The sequence below is a fragment of the Lycium ferocissimum genome, chromosome 2 (genome assembly GCF_029784015.1).
Source record: "Lycium ferocissimum isolate CSIRO_LF1 chromosome 2, AGI_CSIRO_Lferr_CH_V1, whole genome shotgun sequence".
NCBI lineage: Eukaryota > Viridiplantae > Streptophyta > Magnoliopsida > Solanales > Solanaceae > Lycium > Lycium ferocissimum.
In genome coordinates, this window is record NC_081343.1 from 42,342,436 (window position 1) to 42,357,489 (window position 15,054).

Sequence of the window (15,054 nt, forward strand, 5' to 3'; positions counted from 1 at the left end):
TTGTTGCAGTGGCGAGAACGAACTAAATGGACACGATTCGATCGATCGTTTGGTCCTTACATCAAATCCTATTGTTCAAGCCTCGGCTTTTACATATGCATAGACCGTAGTCTTTACTCATGATATAGTAGGTAGTCCCCTAGTACTCGAGTTCGAAGTATGAGGACTCGGGTACTACTTGATCGAATAGTGAAGTCCCCGATTCCCGGTCTCTGATCTATATTCGTAGCACGCTGTTCGGCGCTGCCTCATTAAAAATCTTGCCGAAAACCCACCTCGGGACAAAACGGTCGAAGGAAAAAAGAGTGCAACACGTGCTTTCAGTCCTATGCTTATGACATTGGGGCAGCCGGTTTATCCGTTTCGCTTCCTGCCGCATCCCGCATGGTTAGGTTGAATAAAAAAAAAGGGAAGTTATTCATACCTTTAACAATAATATCTCTTCAGGTGTGCTACGTTCCAGTTATTTTTCAACTGGTGTCCCTCTCTATCTTCGAGCTGATAAGAACCCTTCCCGGTTATTCCAGTTACCCGGTACGGACCTTCCTAATGTGGAGCTAGCTTCCCTTCGTGAGGGTTCTTCGTGTGAAGCGTGATCTTTCTCAGTACCAAGTCCCCAATTTGGAAATGTCTAAGGTTCGCCCTCCGATTATAATACCTCTGCATCCTTGCTTTTGTGCGGCTATCCGGATATGTGCAGCTTCCCTTCTCTCGTCCACGAGATCCAAGTTGACAGCCATTGCCACGTGGTTCGAGTTCTCGGTGGCATAACGGAACCTTAAGCTCGGCTCTCCAACCTCAACGGGTATCAGGGCCTCGGCTCCATACACTAGGGAGAACGGAGTCTCCCCAGTGCTAGATTTCACCGTTGTGCGGTAAGCCCATAGAACTTCGGGCAGGACCTCCTTCCATCGGTGCTTGGAATCAGCCAGTCTCTTCTTTAAATTCTGCAGTATGATTTTGTTGGTGGACTCGGCCTGGCCATTCACGCTTAGATGATATGGGGTTGATAAGATCTTCTTAATTTTGTATTCTTCAAAGAACTTGCTGACCTTGTTACTCACGAACTGCTTCCCGTTGTCACACGCGATCTCTGCTGGTACCCCAAATCGGCAGATTATATGGTCGTAGATAAAATCTATGACCTCTTTCTCCCTGACTTTCTCGAGTGCCTGTGCTTCAACCCACTTAGAGAAATAATCAGTCATAAGTAAGATAAATTGAGTCTTACCTGGAGCCCACGGCAGGGGTCCCACTATGTCCATGCCCCATTTCATGAACGGCCACGGGGAGAGGACCGGATGCAACTCCTCTCCGGGTTGATGTATGGACGGGGCGTGCCTCTGGCATTCATTACATTTCTGAACGAAGGTTTTGGCATCTCCGTCCATCTCGTTCCAGTAGTATCCCGCTCGGATCAACTTGCGTACCAACGAATCGGCTCCTGCGTGGTTCCCGCAAGTGCCCTCGTGAACTTCCCTTAGAACGTAGTCGGTTTCCCCTGGTCCTAGGCATCTGGCCAAGGGACCGTGGAACGATCTTCGGTACAACTGGCCATCGACCAAACAAAATCTAGCTGCCTTAGTTCGGAGGGCTCGTGATTCTTTGGCATCCGACGGCAGTTTCCCCGTTTGGAGATAGTCTATGTATTTGTTCCTCCAATCCCAAGTGAGGTTAGTCGAGTTAATCTCGGCATGGCCGGTTTCCATGACTGATTTTGTTAACTGCACCACAGCTCCAGAGGAGAACCCTTCTGATTCAACTGAAGATCCTAAGCAGAAAGTCGTAGGTTTGCCAAAGCGTCGGCCTCATTATTTTGATCATGGGGTATGTGCTCCAATGTCCACTCCTTGAACCGGCGAAGGACAACCTGTAATCTTTCTTGGTATCTCCGCATTCTGTCGTCTTTGATTTCGAAGGTTCCGTTCGTTTGGTTGACCACCAGGAGAGAATCACACTTTGCCTCTACGATCTCGGCTCCCAAACTTTTGGCCAGTTCTAAACTTGCAATCATATCCCCATACTCGGCTTCATTGTTAGTTAAATCAGCAGACCTTATAGATTGTCTTATCACGTCACCTGAGGGGGGTTTGAGAACGATCCCCAACCCGGACCCTTTCACATTGGATGCACCATCCGTATGAAGGGTCCAAACTCCCGTGCTAGTCCCCGAGGCAAGAAGCATTTCCTTATCAACCTCGGGGATCATGGCTGGCGCGAAATCGGCCACGAAGTACGCCGCATTTGGGATTTGATTGCTGTTCGGGGTTTGTACTCAATATCGTACCCGCTAATCTCTACAGCCCACTTTGCAAGTCGGCCTGAGAGTTCGGGTTTATACATGACGTTCTTTAGGGGGTATGACGTTACAACACATATCGGGTGACACTGGAAGTAAGGCCTCAATTTTCTAGATGCACTTAACAGAGCTAAAGCGAGCTTTTCCAAATGAGGATACCTGGTTTCGGGGTCACCGAGAGTTCTACTCACATAGTAAACCGGATACTGCGTTCCATTCTCTTCCCGAACCAGGACACCGCTTACCGCAATCTCGGACACAGCCAGGTACAAATACAACTGCTCGTGCGCCTTCGGTGTGTGGAGCAGGGGTGGACTTGATAAGTATCTTTTGAGTTCTGCTAAAGCCGTTTGACACTCGGTGGTCCATGCGAAGTCCGTCTTTTTCTTGAGCAACGAGAAAAAACGGTGACTCTTATCCGAGGATCTGGAAATGAAACGGCTCAGAGCGGCTATGCGTCCCGTTAGCCTTTGTACCCCTTTGATGTCATTTATCACAGTGATATCTTCGATGGCCTTTATTTTATCCGGGTTGATTTCGATTCCCCGATTTGACACCATGAAGCCGAGGAACTTACCCGATCCTACTCCGAAAGCGCACTTTTCCGGGTTCAGCTTCATGTTGTATTTCCTTAGTATGTTGAAAGTCTCCTACAAAAATTTCAAATGGTCCTCTGCTCGCAGGGACTTAACGACCATGTCATCAATATAAACTTCCATGGATTTCCCTATTTGATGTTCAAACATTCGATTGACTAGGCGTTGATAGGTTGCACCGGCATTTTTTAGGCCGAAAGGCATTACATTATAACAATATGTGCCAAACCTAGTTATAAAAGAGGTCTTTTCTCGATCTGCCGGGTCCATTTGGATTTGATTGTACTCGGAGTATGCATCAAGGAAACTCAGGGTGTCATGACCCGCGGTAGCGTCGATCATGCGATCGATGCTGGGCAAAGGAAAAGAATCCTTCGGACAGGCTTTGTTTAGGTCTTTATAATCTACGCACATTCTAAACTTATTCCCCTTTTTAGGTACCACCACAACGTTAGCTAACCAATCCGGATATTTTACCTCTCGAATGGACCCTATATTAAGGAGCTTGGTTACCTCGTCTTTGACGAAAGTGTGCTTCACCTCGGGTTGCGGCCTTCGCTTCTGTTTCACCGGGGAGAAACTCGGATCCAAGCTTAGCTTGTGTGTCGTCACGTCCGGTGGGATACCTGTCATGTCTAAATGGGACCAAGCAAAACAATCGGAGTTAATTTTAAGAAACTTAGTAAATTCAACTCTGAGCTCGGGCGTTAGCCCCGTGCCCAGGTATACTTTCCTGTCTGGCAAATGGGCAAACAACGTCGCTTGTTCGAGCTCCTCGACGGTGGACTTGGTGGCGTCAGAATCATCGGGCCCCACAAAGGTTCTCGGTACTCCCAACTTTAACTCGTCATCCAGTGTGTCCCCGTCCCGATCTTTCAAAGATTCCGGGATCGGGATCTGTAATTGCTATTTGACATTCTTCCCTTCAGTTCGATCTGGAGCTTTTATGGTCTTAGCCGATTCTTCGACCGCGAACATTTCTTTCGCAGCCTGCTGTTCACCACGGACGGTTTTGATACCTTCTGGGGTCGGGAATTTCAACATCTGATGCATAGTCGAAGGGACCGCCCTTACGAGATGAATCCACGGTCGCCCGAGCAGTGCATTATATCCCATATCACCTTCGTCACATAAAATTTCGTCTGGCCGCACAACTCACCGCCATGCCGATTGGTAGAGTGATCTCGCCTTTGGTCGTTTCGCATGCCATGTTGAATCCATTGAGGACTCGGATGGCGAGCACGATCGATCTAGCAGCCCCGTTGTTCGATGACTCTCCCGTCGGATGATATTAGCCGAGCTACCTGGGTCAATCAACACACGTTTAATCCTAACATTATTGACAAGGATAGAGATTACCAGTGCGTCATTATGTGGTTGTGCAATGCCTTCCATGTCCTCGTCATCGAACGTGATGGCTCCCTCGGGATCGTCGCTTCGGACGCGCTTTTCCCTCGTTATGGAGATCTTTGTGCGCTTCATCACTGGCCCCACGGGTATGTCGGTTCCTCCCATGATCATGTGTATCACCTGGTGAGGCTCTTCCGGTCTGTCCGGCTTGTTGGAATCCAGGCTTTTAAAATGGGTTTTTGCTCGCTCACTCAAGAATTCTCGAAGATGTCCCAAATTGAATAGACGAGCCACCTCCTCCCTTAGCTGCCAACAATCTTCGGTTCGGTGACCGTGAGTATGATGATACCTGCAAATAAGGCTCTTGTCCCGCTTCTCCGGGTCAGATTGGATGGGCCTTGGATGCCTCGTTTCCTTGTTCCGGCTAAAGTTGCTATATCGACGCAAAAGTTATACTCGGATAACCTCGGAATCTCTCTGCTTCCCGAAATTCTTCCGACAGTGCTTTTGTTAATCAACCCGCGATTGTTCGGACCTCGGTCATTCCTTCGGTCCCTTGGCTTATCAAATTTGCCCGATTCATTGTTACGCCCGTTTCCCCTTCGATCGAGCGAATATGGTTGGTACCGGTCATAAGATGATCTGGAATCTCGATCCACCACTCTCTTCGGATGATCGATTCCTTTACCCGAGTGCCACGACACCGAAGCGGCCCTCAAAATCTTATCGTCTTCGACTCTTATTTTCGACTGATATCTGTTATGCACGGCCCGGGCGATCGGCGGGTACTACATCAAATTTTGTTTTAGTTCCGTCAAGGTGATTGAGCTCCTTGAATTGAGCCCTTGGGTGAAAGCCCGAACGGCCCAATCGTCCGTGGCGGTGGCAAGTCCGTGCGTTCCATTTGAAATCGAGCCACAAACTCGCGGAGGGTCTCGTCGTCTCGTTGCTTGACGTTGAATAGATCTGACTTCCGGGTTTCGACTTTGATAGCCCGGCATGGGCCTTAACGAAAGCATCAGCAAGCATGGCAAACGAATCAATTGAATGCTCGGGCAAGTTATGATACCAAAGCATAGCTCCCTTCGACAGGGTTTCTCCGAATTTCTTAAGTAGCACCGATTCCCGTTCATCATCGGCGAGATCGTTGCCCTTGATAGCGCATGTATGCGATTTACATGCTCGTTCGGGTCGGTTGTCCCATTGTGCTTCGGGATATCGGGCATGCGAAACCTTTTAGGGATTTTCATTGGCGCCACGCTCGGCGGGAACGGCATTTGAACAAATTTTTTCGAATCCGGCCCCTTCAGTACCGGCGGAGCCCCCGGTATTTGATCAACCCTCGAATTATAGTTCTCCACCTTCTTATCGTTTGCCTCTATCTTCTTTTCACCGGATTCAACTCGTTTAGTCAGTTCCACGAGCATTCTTTTCAATTCGATATTTTGCCCGAGGAGTCCATCGTTACCCTGCGGGACCTGCCTCTCCTCCGCATCTTGGGTCGGTTCCGATGGAGCAACATCGGGTGCCTGATTCCGATTTTGCAATTGCACTATGATCTCTTGCTGGGCCTGCAATTGAGCCATGGCCATGTCTAACTGGTTCTGGAGCTGCTGCAGCATGGCTCCGTTATCTTCACCGACCGGCATATTTCCCACCGATGAACCGACTTGAGCTGGATTAACGGGGGGAACGTCGTGGTCCGGTGCATCGCCGCCATCATGCTCGTGATGGCTCGGTTCCACTTGGAAGTTGACAGAATGTGAATCCGACATTTCCTGTATACCTGAAATCAAACCCTAAAGAGCAAGTGTAAAATATCGAGTTTGAACACAGTGTTATATTGAACCGCCGCTAATATCTAAGGCCCCACGGTGGGCGCCAAACTGTTTAACCCTAAATATGTAAGCAGTTAAATTTGTATGCGGTGCCAAAGATATGCAGCTAAATTCAATTAAGGATATGAACAGTATAACATACGATGCAATGGCCAGAGAATCAAATCTAACCAAGTATCGGGTTCACAGGACCTCGAGTTAGGAAACCGAGGTCGACGCCTCTTTGTCTCGAGCTTTCAAGGAATGTAAACAAGATAAAACTTATGAACAAATGGGAACAGAAGCTATATTCTTTTGACTATTGATCTCAATCCTCTCGCTATTCTTAATTGCCAACCCCTTTTCTGAATGGGGGCATCCCCTTTATATAGTAGAGGAGTTATAGACCTAGTACAACTCTAAATAAAGCAAATAATCTGTTAACAGCTATGTCGCCGGGATTGGCGCCGGAATATCCGGGTGAGGGCGGATATTTCGGCCTTCCGTTATGGCAGCAGATTGTCCTTCCATTATTGCCTCGCACAAATCCGTTCTCGAGCTCTCGATCCCGGTGTGATGCTCGGGTTCCGCCCGAGCATAATCATAATAACGGGAAACCGAGCATGACCATGTCCTCGGTTTTACCCGTATACAAAACTCTCTCACGGATTTTTTTAATTATACACACACACACACACATATAGGCCTCTCAATGAAGTTTGGCTTTAGACTACAAATATCATTGAGTCGCCCCTGGTTATTCTGAGATAAATTTATACCGTCAACCACAATATATTGATCCAGATTTAATTATGAAATATCTCACCTTAGCAAACATACCTAAGGGCTCGTTTGATACGAGGAATAAGGATAAATAATTCCGGAATGATATTTAAGATGAGTTTATCCCATTTTTAATTGGAATAAAATCACCGTATAACTAATTTCGGGATTAGTTATCCTCAAATTATAGTGTTATTATTCATGTGTTAGGATGGAATAACTAATTCCAAAATAAGTTATCTGGGATTAACTTGTTTGCAACCGAACGACCTCTAAAGGTTATATTCAGCGGGAATGTTAAATTGTTGATAGCCCCTGCTGTCCCAGTTGCGTTACGTGCCATGCTATGACCAATTTCTGGTCAGACACTCACGGTCCCACCATCCTAATCAAATATGCATCTGCCCCAAGAAATTGCGCAGTACATGACATGCTTTGCCTTCTAAATTTGGTCATAGTTTTGACAGTGCCCTCCGTGGATACTATTGCGCTTTCTTTCACTGCCTCCTTCCAAGTGATCTGCTTCCATTCATTCTCTAACTACAATCTTCACCATCCGCTAGTAGTTGATGAAGCTGCCATCAGTGTGACAGATTTTGCCTACGACTAACGTAAGAGTATATTCCTCCCTCCCTGATTGCTGCAAATCTGTTAGTTTTAGTTCATTTCATTCTCAAATGCTCTTTTGGCGCACTAGTTTCCATTCGTAGTGCATATATCAAAGCTCCTGCTCGAGCTTATTAGGACGCATCAATAACCTATACTACTCCCTCTCTTTCAAAATATATTTACGTGAACATATTACTGTTTAGGGAGTCTACCGGTGGTTCTTTCACCGTGTTTTCTAAATTGTTTGAATTATAAATTTATCATGACTTATACTACTTTTTATGTAGTTTCTAAATATATAAATTTTATTTTTAGAAACTTAAAAAATCTATGTCAGAATTTACGGTCAGAGTCATAAAGTTTAATCCTCTACTCCGAAAAGGTTTACATAAATTGAAACGGAGGGAGTATATAGTTAATATCCCTAATTTTAAAGGTCTATGTTTATCTTAGCGTGTACTTAGTTATCTATGTGTTGCATTGCACACTCTAAAGGAGGTACATATTTTGCTAATTTTTGTAATTCAAAACAAGACATATGCACTTTAGGGAGTGGGAAAGTTACATAGTCAGGAGGATTGGGAATGAGAAATAATTTCGAAATGTACGCCCTGCACTGTTTTTAGGTTGGAGAAAAGGGAAATTAGGGTTGTAGTGGGTCAATTAAGTTATATAATAGGATATGCGGACCTCTATAATCTATATAAGGATATGAGATGATTTTGGGTCTAGGACTTTTGCAGAATAACTCCTTATGGTAGAAGTAGCAGCTGTAAGTTGGTGTGTTAGCTTTTTAGTCGATAAGATAATATTGGTATAATTCAATTCTTGAAAGGCCATAAGAAATTATCACTTCCCTATTAAAACAATCGTAAGATGAAAAAATCACCATGTTGGGGGCTCTTTTGCAGTTAGTAGCTCTCACCGGTCACCCAAGATATCTGTCATTCTATATTGAACAGTTTCTTTCTTTATAACTTGCTATTTTGTACGTCCGTTGTAGTTATTTCCCATGTGAGAAATTTATGCACAAATGTGCTTGAGCAATATCAGTAATTTCCTCAAGCTGTTTTCCTGTGTGACTGGGAAAATTCTGAAGAAGTTCTTTACTTTGGTAAATCCCAAAGTCAATTTTACTACACTGGTTCGCTTGAAGCTTGCCTGCTTCATTAAAGAATTGAACAGATCCAAACAAGAAAAAGGATTCCTTTTTCGTACCGGAGTTAGTAAGCACGAATGCGACAAGGTTTTATTGCATTACATTGCTTTTGTAATTGTAATTCAAAGGTATTTATAACGTCAAGAGAAACATTGATGTTAGCCTTCCTACTAATTCAGATTATTGTGGGGATTATAGGAGATGACGATGGTATTGTCATGTGGAATTGAATATCTGGCCTTCTGTGTTTCTATAAAATCCTTAAGTGCTGCCATGTTCCGTCAAGTTTACTTTAGGTGCTAAAGATGCCTTTTTCCCACAAAATTGAAATTTTATTATCCTAAAGCTTAAGATGGGCCATTATTCATGCAGGGTTTTCATCTGCTCTAGTAAGGAATGGCATTTGGACAAAGCCTGTCTTTAATTTCTTCCATGGAACACAAAGCTTTTATCTTCCCTTCATTGATCAGGTAGTCCTTGCATGTGTGCCATCTTGTATTTAATTTCATTGAATGTTGGATTCATTTTCGGAGATCACCTTTGCATCAAAATGAGGGAACTGAGCACTAATAAAACAATTTGGAATGTGCATTTCTTCATAGAGCTTTTCAGTGTAGAGGAGAGAAACTAATAAGAGAAATGGGCTTAAAGGCCTGCCACTTGTTCTACATTGCTTTTTTTTTTTTTTTTTTCCTTATACTTTTTCTAAATAAACACTTGTTCAAAAATTTCAGCATTTACAAAAGTTCTGATTAAGGGCCATAACAGAGGTGCAGTCCCGTGCTCATCACTGGAATTTCTACAGCTGACATTTACTTCTTTTCTCACAGTTTTGCTTGTGGAGGAGGGAGGGAGAGAGAGAGAGAGAGAGAGAGAGAGAGAGAGAGTTGAAGAAGGATCTCCTTTGCAAGCTGTTTTGTGCATGCGATAGGTAGCTGTACCGTACGTGAACAAAAGATGATCCTTTACAAGGTCTTAAAAAGTTCACAAAGAAATTGCTTTCACATATTTAGCAAAATCTCATTTTCAAAAAAAAATATTTGGCAAGGTGTGATCATCAAAACCCAAATACGGAAAACTTGCTTCTTTTCTGCTGAGTAAATTGATTAGTTTCCTTACTGTAGTTGTCCATAAGCACTTTACGGGAAAAGAAACCTTAGGTACCAGAAAATAGAAATGGAAACACTTTATACACTAAAAGGTCAAATTCATCAAAGAGTTAGCTGTAACCATTTGTAACAGTTAAACTTCAGCTCGTGCCTTTGCCTTGATGTCTTGTCCGGTCAAAGATAATCGTCTAATATGGGATAGAGGACACACAAAAGGAATTGGGAATAGCTTTATAACTCAATGGAACGCGTGAATATTGTTAAGGAAAGTCAAAAGGAAGCAAAAGTTCCTCCAATTTTAAGGGTGTAGATAATCTGCTGAAATTTTAAAAGTAACCTCTTTTTTAAAAAAGAAAAATTCTAATGTCAAGCTTCTTTCTAACTGTTCTCACGTATAGACTTGTCTATTAGTGGGGAGCCATGTGTTGTCTTTTTTGGTACATGATAAATATTTGCTTTGGCTGGGTGCTTCATTTTTAGTCTGCTTCCATGATCCTTTTCTGTTTCGGAGCATAAATTCCTAACTGAATGGACAAATCAAAGAAAGTAATGTGACTACATGCAGTATTAAGATTCTGTGCTTAGAAGAGCCAGAGGATACAGCACCACGAAGAGGAAATCTGGCAAGAAGCAGGAGGGAGCTTTTTAGTCTTTCATCTTCAAAAAATTGTTTATGGTTGAAGTTCATAATCGGCTCAGGTAACTTGCAAACACAACAATACTAAGGACAAATCTATATTCTAGAAAGTTCTTATAAATGGCACAGATTATATCACATCATTGCCGTTCTCGCACTATGATACGAATTATGTTTCTCTGAATTTGTACTGAAATGATGTATATATAAATGATTTCTTATGTGTAATAAATAATTCATAATAAAATTGCTATCACTCTCTTCAGGTGTCTCTTCCTATAATATTTGAAAAAGAATGGAAAATGCAAAAAGAGAGAGAAAACTAGAGAAGGAAAGATCAAAAGGAATCTGGAAATGAACATTTCACAGAAATTGACTAGCATCTGTTTTCTCTGGAGAGATTCAGTGCTTTTTGCCGCTTTTTGATTTCACCAGATGAGGGAAGACACTCAAAATGTTGTGGGCTCTCAAGTCTTGCCTGGTCAATATTCCCACCACCGGAGATACCTGCAAAAGGAGCATGGTATGATGTTAGTAATGCTTTTATCACTTCTACTGTAAAATAGCTTTTCCACCTAGACTCTTCCTTAACAAGCTCTGATGTTACCATATGACTTTTTCCTATGATAGGTTGCATAAGATTAATAATTGAAATATGCTTATAAGCTCACCCCTGCTGCTTGGTATTTGGGTACGATGAGCATGTGGCGGAGCCCCACCTGCCTGAAGAGAACCATTGCCTTAGCCACTGACATGCTTTCTACCACAGTATAAGGGGTTGTGTTAGTCAGGGGATGCAAGTCAACATACATCTCCATTTCATCCTTTGTAACTGCCACATCTTCAATCTTACCCCACCTCTCAGCTAAATCAATCCAGGTGAATTTCTCTCTCACCTCCCACTCCTCTGTCCTCCGTTTTTCATGAAGGAACAACTTTTTCTTGAGAACCAGAAGAAGGTGAGTTCTTAGGACAAGACCGTGCAATTCAGTTGCCCCAACTGGAAGCCCCACTGGTGGTACCACCCCTTCATCTACGACTGGGAATCCATTATGCGTGGTGTTCTTCAGGACCTCCACGATACGTCCCACCTTCTCAATTCCACGAAGTGTAACTACTGGTGGCTTTACATCAGCAAGTTCACCAACAGTGATATTTCTCATCCATGGCTCAGGATTGGCATCCAGGAAAGGCAGACCTTTCAGTTCCAATATTATTTCATAAATACTTAGGTTGAAGCAGTCTCCTACACTTTTAGAAATTAGAAGAACAAGCATTGTTATTGGCAGAAGGAGAAGATTGTTTGTCAGCTCAAGAAATATGACACAAAGAGAAACAGTCATTCTCATTGAACCAGCCATAAGGGAAGCTGCTCCGAGAACGGCATACAACCCTGGATCAATTTTTGTGTAAGGTCCCATGGCAATGGCAAGCAAGCGACCATAAGCTGAACCCATGAGGATGATTGGAAGGAAGAGACCAGATGGCACAGCAATCCCAAAAGTGATGAGTCCCAAGATGCAATACAGTGCAAAGTAGATAATAAGAGATGAAACATGGAATTCGCCGGGAGTGTTTACGGAGAAAATATTTCGGACTGCATCATCATTGGTTGTAAGGAGAAGAGTAGCGAGATCATTGTAATAGCCGTTGGGGCAGTTGAATTGCTTAAAGTTTCCTGTCCCTCCAGTGCCAGGACAGGACCCTTGAAGTGATGGATCACAAGGCTTGCATTTGGCCAAAAAAGGAAGTCCATACATACTAATGGAGGTGAAAAGGGAAACGCTCAGCGCGAGAAGCAGCTTATGTAGTTTTCCCTTCCTGCAAGAAAAATTATCAATGTTTAAAAGTTAGGATTTGGCATCTATACAGTTCTTTTTTGGCAGTTAAATGTGATAGGAAGACCATGTTTGAATAGTCTCAAGATGGAACAAAGTCTCAAGATGATTCTGATCCCAGTAAGTTCATTTTTTGTGGATATGCATTGCCTTTTAAATCCAGAGAACTGAGTGAATGTTTGATGACCCTGTTGGGAATGTGGAAGAGTTGGTGCTTACTCGTTGATGAGATTGTAAAGCCTGAGGACTTTGTGGAGGACACAATTGTAGAGGCTTCCCAAAAGTCCGCCTATGATTCCAATCAGTGCAATAGGGATGATGTCCACAGCATGGTACGTAAAACTGACACCGCCTACATCAAACATGATAAGCCCTCCTCTTCCAAAAAGCCCACAGTTGCCAGATTTGCAGTATTCTATGAAGGCCCTCAGTATCACCACCACAACTGCCGTGCTGAAGAAAGTTCTCCAGAGGAGTGCACTTCTCCACCATGTTGCCACTTCCTCTAAAGCAAATAGGACACCACCAACTGGAGAACGGAAAGCAGCACACACACCTGCTGATGATCCAGACGTGATGAGATCTCGCCTGTCCCGATCGTTGTTGAAGTAACGGAGCCAACGCCATTTGAGCCGGTAATTATCTGGACCACCTTGACCTAGTAAGGAAGCATAGCAAGCACCAATGTGAACCAATGGCCCTTCTTTTCCAAGGTCTAAGCTTGCAGAAACTGCTGCAATGCTTCCAATGATCTGTGAGTGAGGAGATTAAAAAATTGTTTAGATTTAAAAAAGGAGTTAGTACGTATCATAATTTACTTCTAAAAAACACTTTTACGAGTCAATAAAAGGAAAAGAAAACATGTCCAGAATCTTAAAGTATGAAAATCTGTGATAATAATTCGTTTTTTTGTTGACTTCATACCAAAACATGCGAGCTATTTGTTCTTCTGGACACAACTGTCTTAAAATTATGAACAATGCGCCCTTAGTTTGCATGTCTCTACATATGTGCCCTTAATTTTCATGATAATGCAAATTCATGTCAGTCAACGAATAGCATATTCAATTGAGACATATAAGCCGAGTCTCATAGAAGCTATTGTATTTTAATGCCGCATGACCAAAACAAGTTACAGTGACACTATCAAAGGATTGAACTACTGGAAGTTTGAAAGTAGGTTAGATACCACTGACAGATATTCCATGTTGGACGAGTGCATTCGATCTTGAAAATTCTCTTTTTATTCTTAAACCACTTCCTATCTGATTACTGAAAGATAGAGATCAAGCTTTTCCAAATGAGACTGAGTTCCATAAATATGTAAGCCAAAAAGATGTTATTTGCTGCTATTCTATCTATTTATGCATCTAGTTCAACAGGATCTCAATATCATGTTGATGGCCTTATAATCTGCCAGTAACCTGAATTGCCAGCACTGATAAAATTGGGTGTGTGACGCACCTTGACAATAAGTGTGGTTGCTCCGTACATATTTGGAGTATCTACACCATTGAGATAAGCTTTGATTTCAGGAATTCCAGGCCCTGCAGCGGTAGGTGCGAAGCACACGCATAGAAGGGCAGCTATCAGAGTGAGCACAAAGTTAGCACCCGCAAAATATGCAAATCCCATTAGGTACCTGTAACCATTGTTACAATCTCAATAATGAATTAACAAATAACACTATTCAACTATTTGAGTGATCTTTGGTCCTGTCACTAGTCAATAGCTAGTGGAATGGAATTGAAGCATTACAACACTTTTCCAATCATTAGGGAAAACATCACCAACCTTCTATCATCAATATAGTTCACAACAGCACGAAGTTTGTAGCCAGCAATGTTTTCAATTGCAAGATTGATGAGGGTAGCTGTAACTCCTGTAAGAAACCCGACCAAAAATGCCAGTGTCCATTTCAAGAACACATACTGTAATACTTGAACTCTGGATCTCCTTCTCCAGTCATGCTTGAAGAGATCATTCTCGTTGATCCTAAAACAGACACACTCAATTAGGACATCCAATTTCCCAGGTAATGCACAAGTAAAGAAAAACTATAATTGATCTAAGATGAGATTATTAATTGTTCTTACTCATAGTCCAAACTTTCGATATGGGAGACCTTAGCTCCAACCAAGGCAAATGGACTGGATGACAGTGTTCTGTTTCTTTTGAGGAGAGGCTGACGCAGTGAATTGCTCTCTGGATCTCTTTCTTCTTCATTGTTTTGTCCATCTATGTCATTTGATGTTGCTTCCTCTACTAATCTGGTTGGCTCCCCCATAATGGATAATATACAAAGATGAAGCAAATTGCAGAAACACTCTCTAGTTCCCCTGGTTGGTGCAGAAGAAGAAGATACCGAGTTGTTTTATCCTGTTTCTTGGGATTCAAGGGCAGATGGGAGCAAGAATCATTTTGGTTGTTTTCACATGTAAGCTTGTCTTCTTCTTGTGGGAATATTGAACATGAGTTGATAGATTATAAGCTCAACTTGGTGTTTTTAAATACCAGATAATGGTTACTCCACTTGGTTGGAACATGATAGGTATCTTGGTATTAATATAGTTTTAGGAACAAATAATTGTTGGGTGAAAGCTTTTTGTAGTTACTATACATGGTCCATTTGCTAGCGGGACAAAAAAACAGGAAACGTGGAGTCTTCCTAATGCTTGATTACACTCATCCTTCATTGGGGCCCTGGACCGGAGTTAGGTGTGTAATGAGATCAGTTGTAAAGATATTCAATCACATTAAAAACGATCTATTCTTTACACTTACTTTTGAGTTATCAGCAGGCATCAGCATCTATCGGAAAGTAAAATTATTTGACGTGAATAATGGAGTACGTATT

General features: G+C 42.8%; 1 protein-coding gene and 1 long non-coding RNA gene across 2 annotated transcripts; one reads left to right on the plus strand and one right to left on the minus strand.

Annotated features, from left to right (window-relative positions):
• The first annotated feature begins 7,147 nt into the window (after positions 1–7,147).
• Positions 7,148–9,308, plus strand: LOC132038233 (uncharacterized). Its single transcript, XR_009410158.1, has 2 exons — positions 7,148–7,456; positions 8,986–9,308. It is a non-coding gene; the product is annotated as an uncharacterized LOC132038233 (long non-coding RNA).
• A 1,235-nt stretch (positions 9,309–10,543) lies between these two features.
• Positions 10,544–14,777, minus strand: LOC132038226 (chloride channel protein CLC-b-like). Its single transcript, XM_059428928.1, has 6 exons — positions 14,294–14,777; positions 13,992–14,192; positions 13,662–13,839; positions 12,417–12,949; positions 11,031–12,180; positions 10,544–10,866 (listed from the first exon to the last, which is right to left on the minus strand). The coding sequence occupies exons 1-6, from the start codon at positions 14,482–14,484 to the stop codon at positions 10,762–10,764; spliced, it is 2,358 nt and encodes a 785-aa protein (XP_059284911.1). The 5' UTR covers positions 14,485–14,777; the 3' UTR covers positions 10,544–10,761.
• Between the last annotated feature and the right edge of the window lie 277 nt (positions 14,778–15,054).

Coding starts and splice junctions, on each gene's coding strand:
- LOC132038226 (XM_059428928.1), bottom strand. CDS start 14,484: ATGGGGGAGCCAACCAGATTAGTAGAGGAAGCAACATCAAATGACATA. Junction 12,181..12,416: donor CTTTACAATCTCATCAACGA/GTAAGCACCAAC, acceptor TTTTTCTTGCAG/GAAGGGAAAACTACATAAGC. Junction 10,867..11,030: donor CCAAATACCAAGCAGCAGGG/GTGAGCTTATAA, acceptor CTCCTTTTGCAG/GTATCTCCGGTGGTGGGAAT.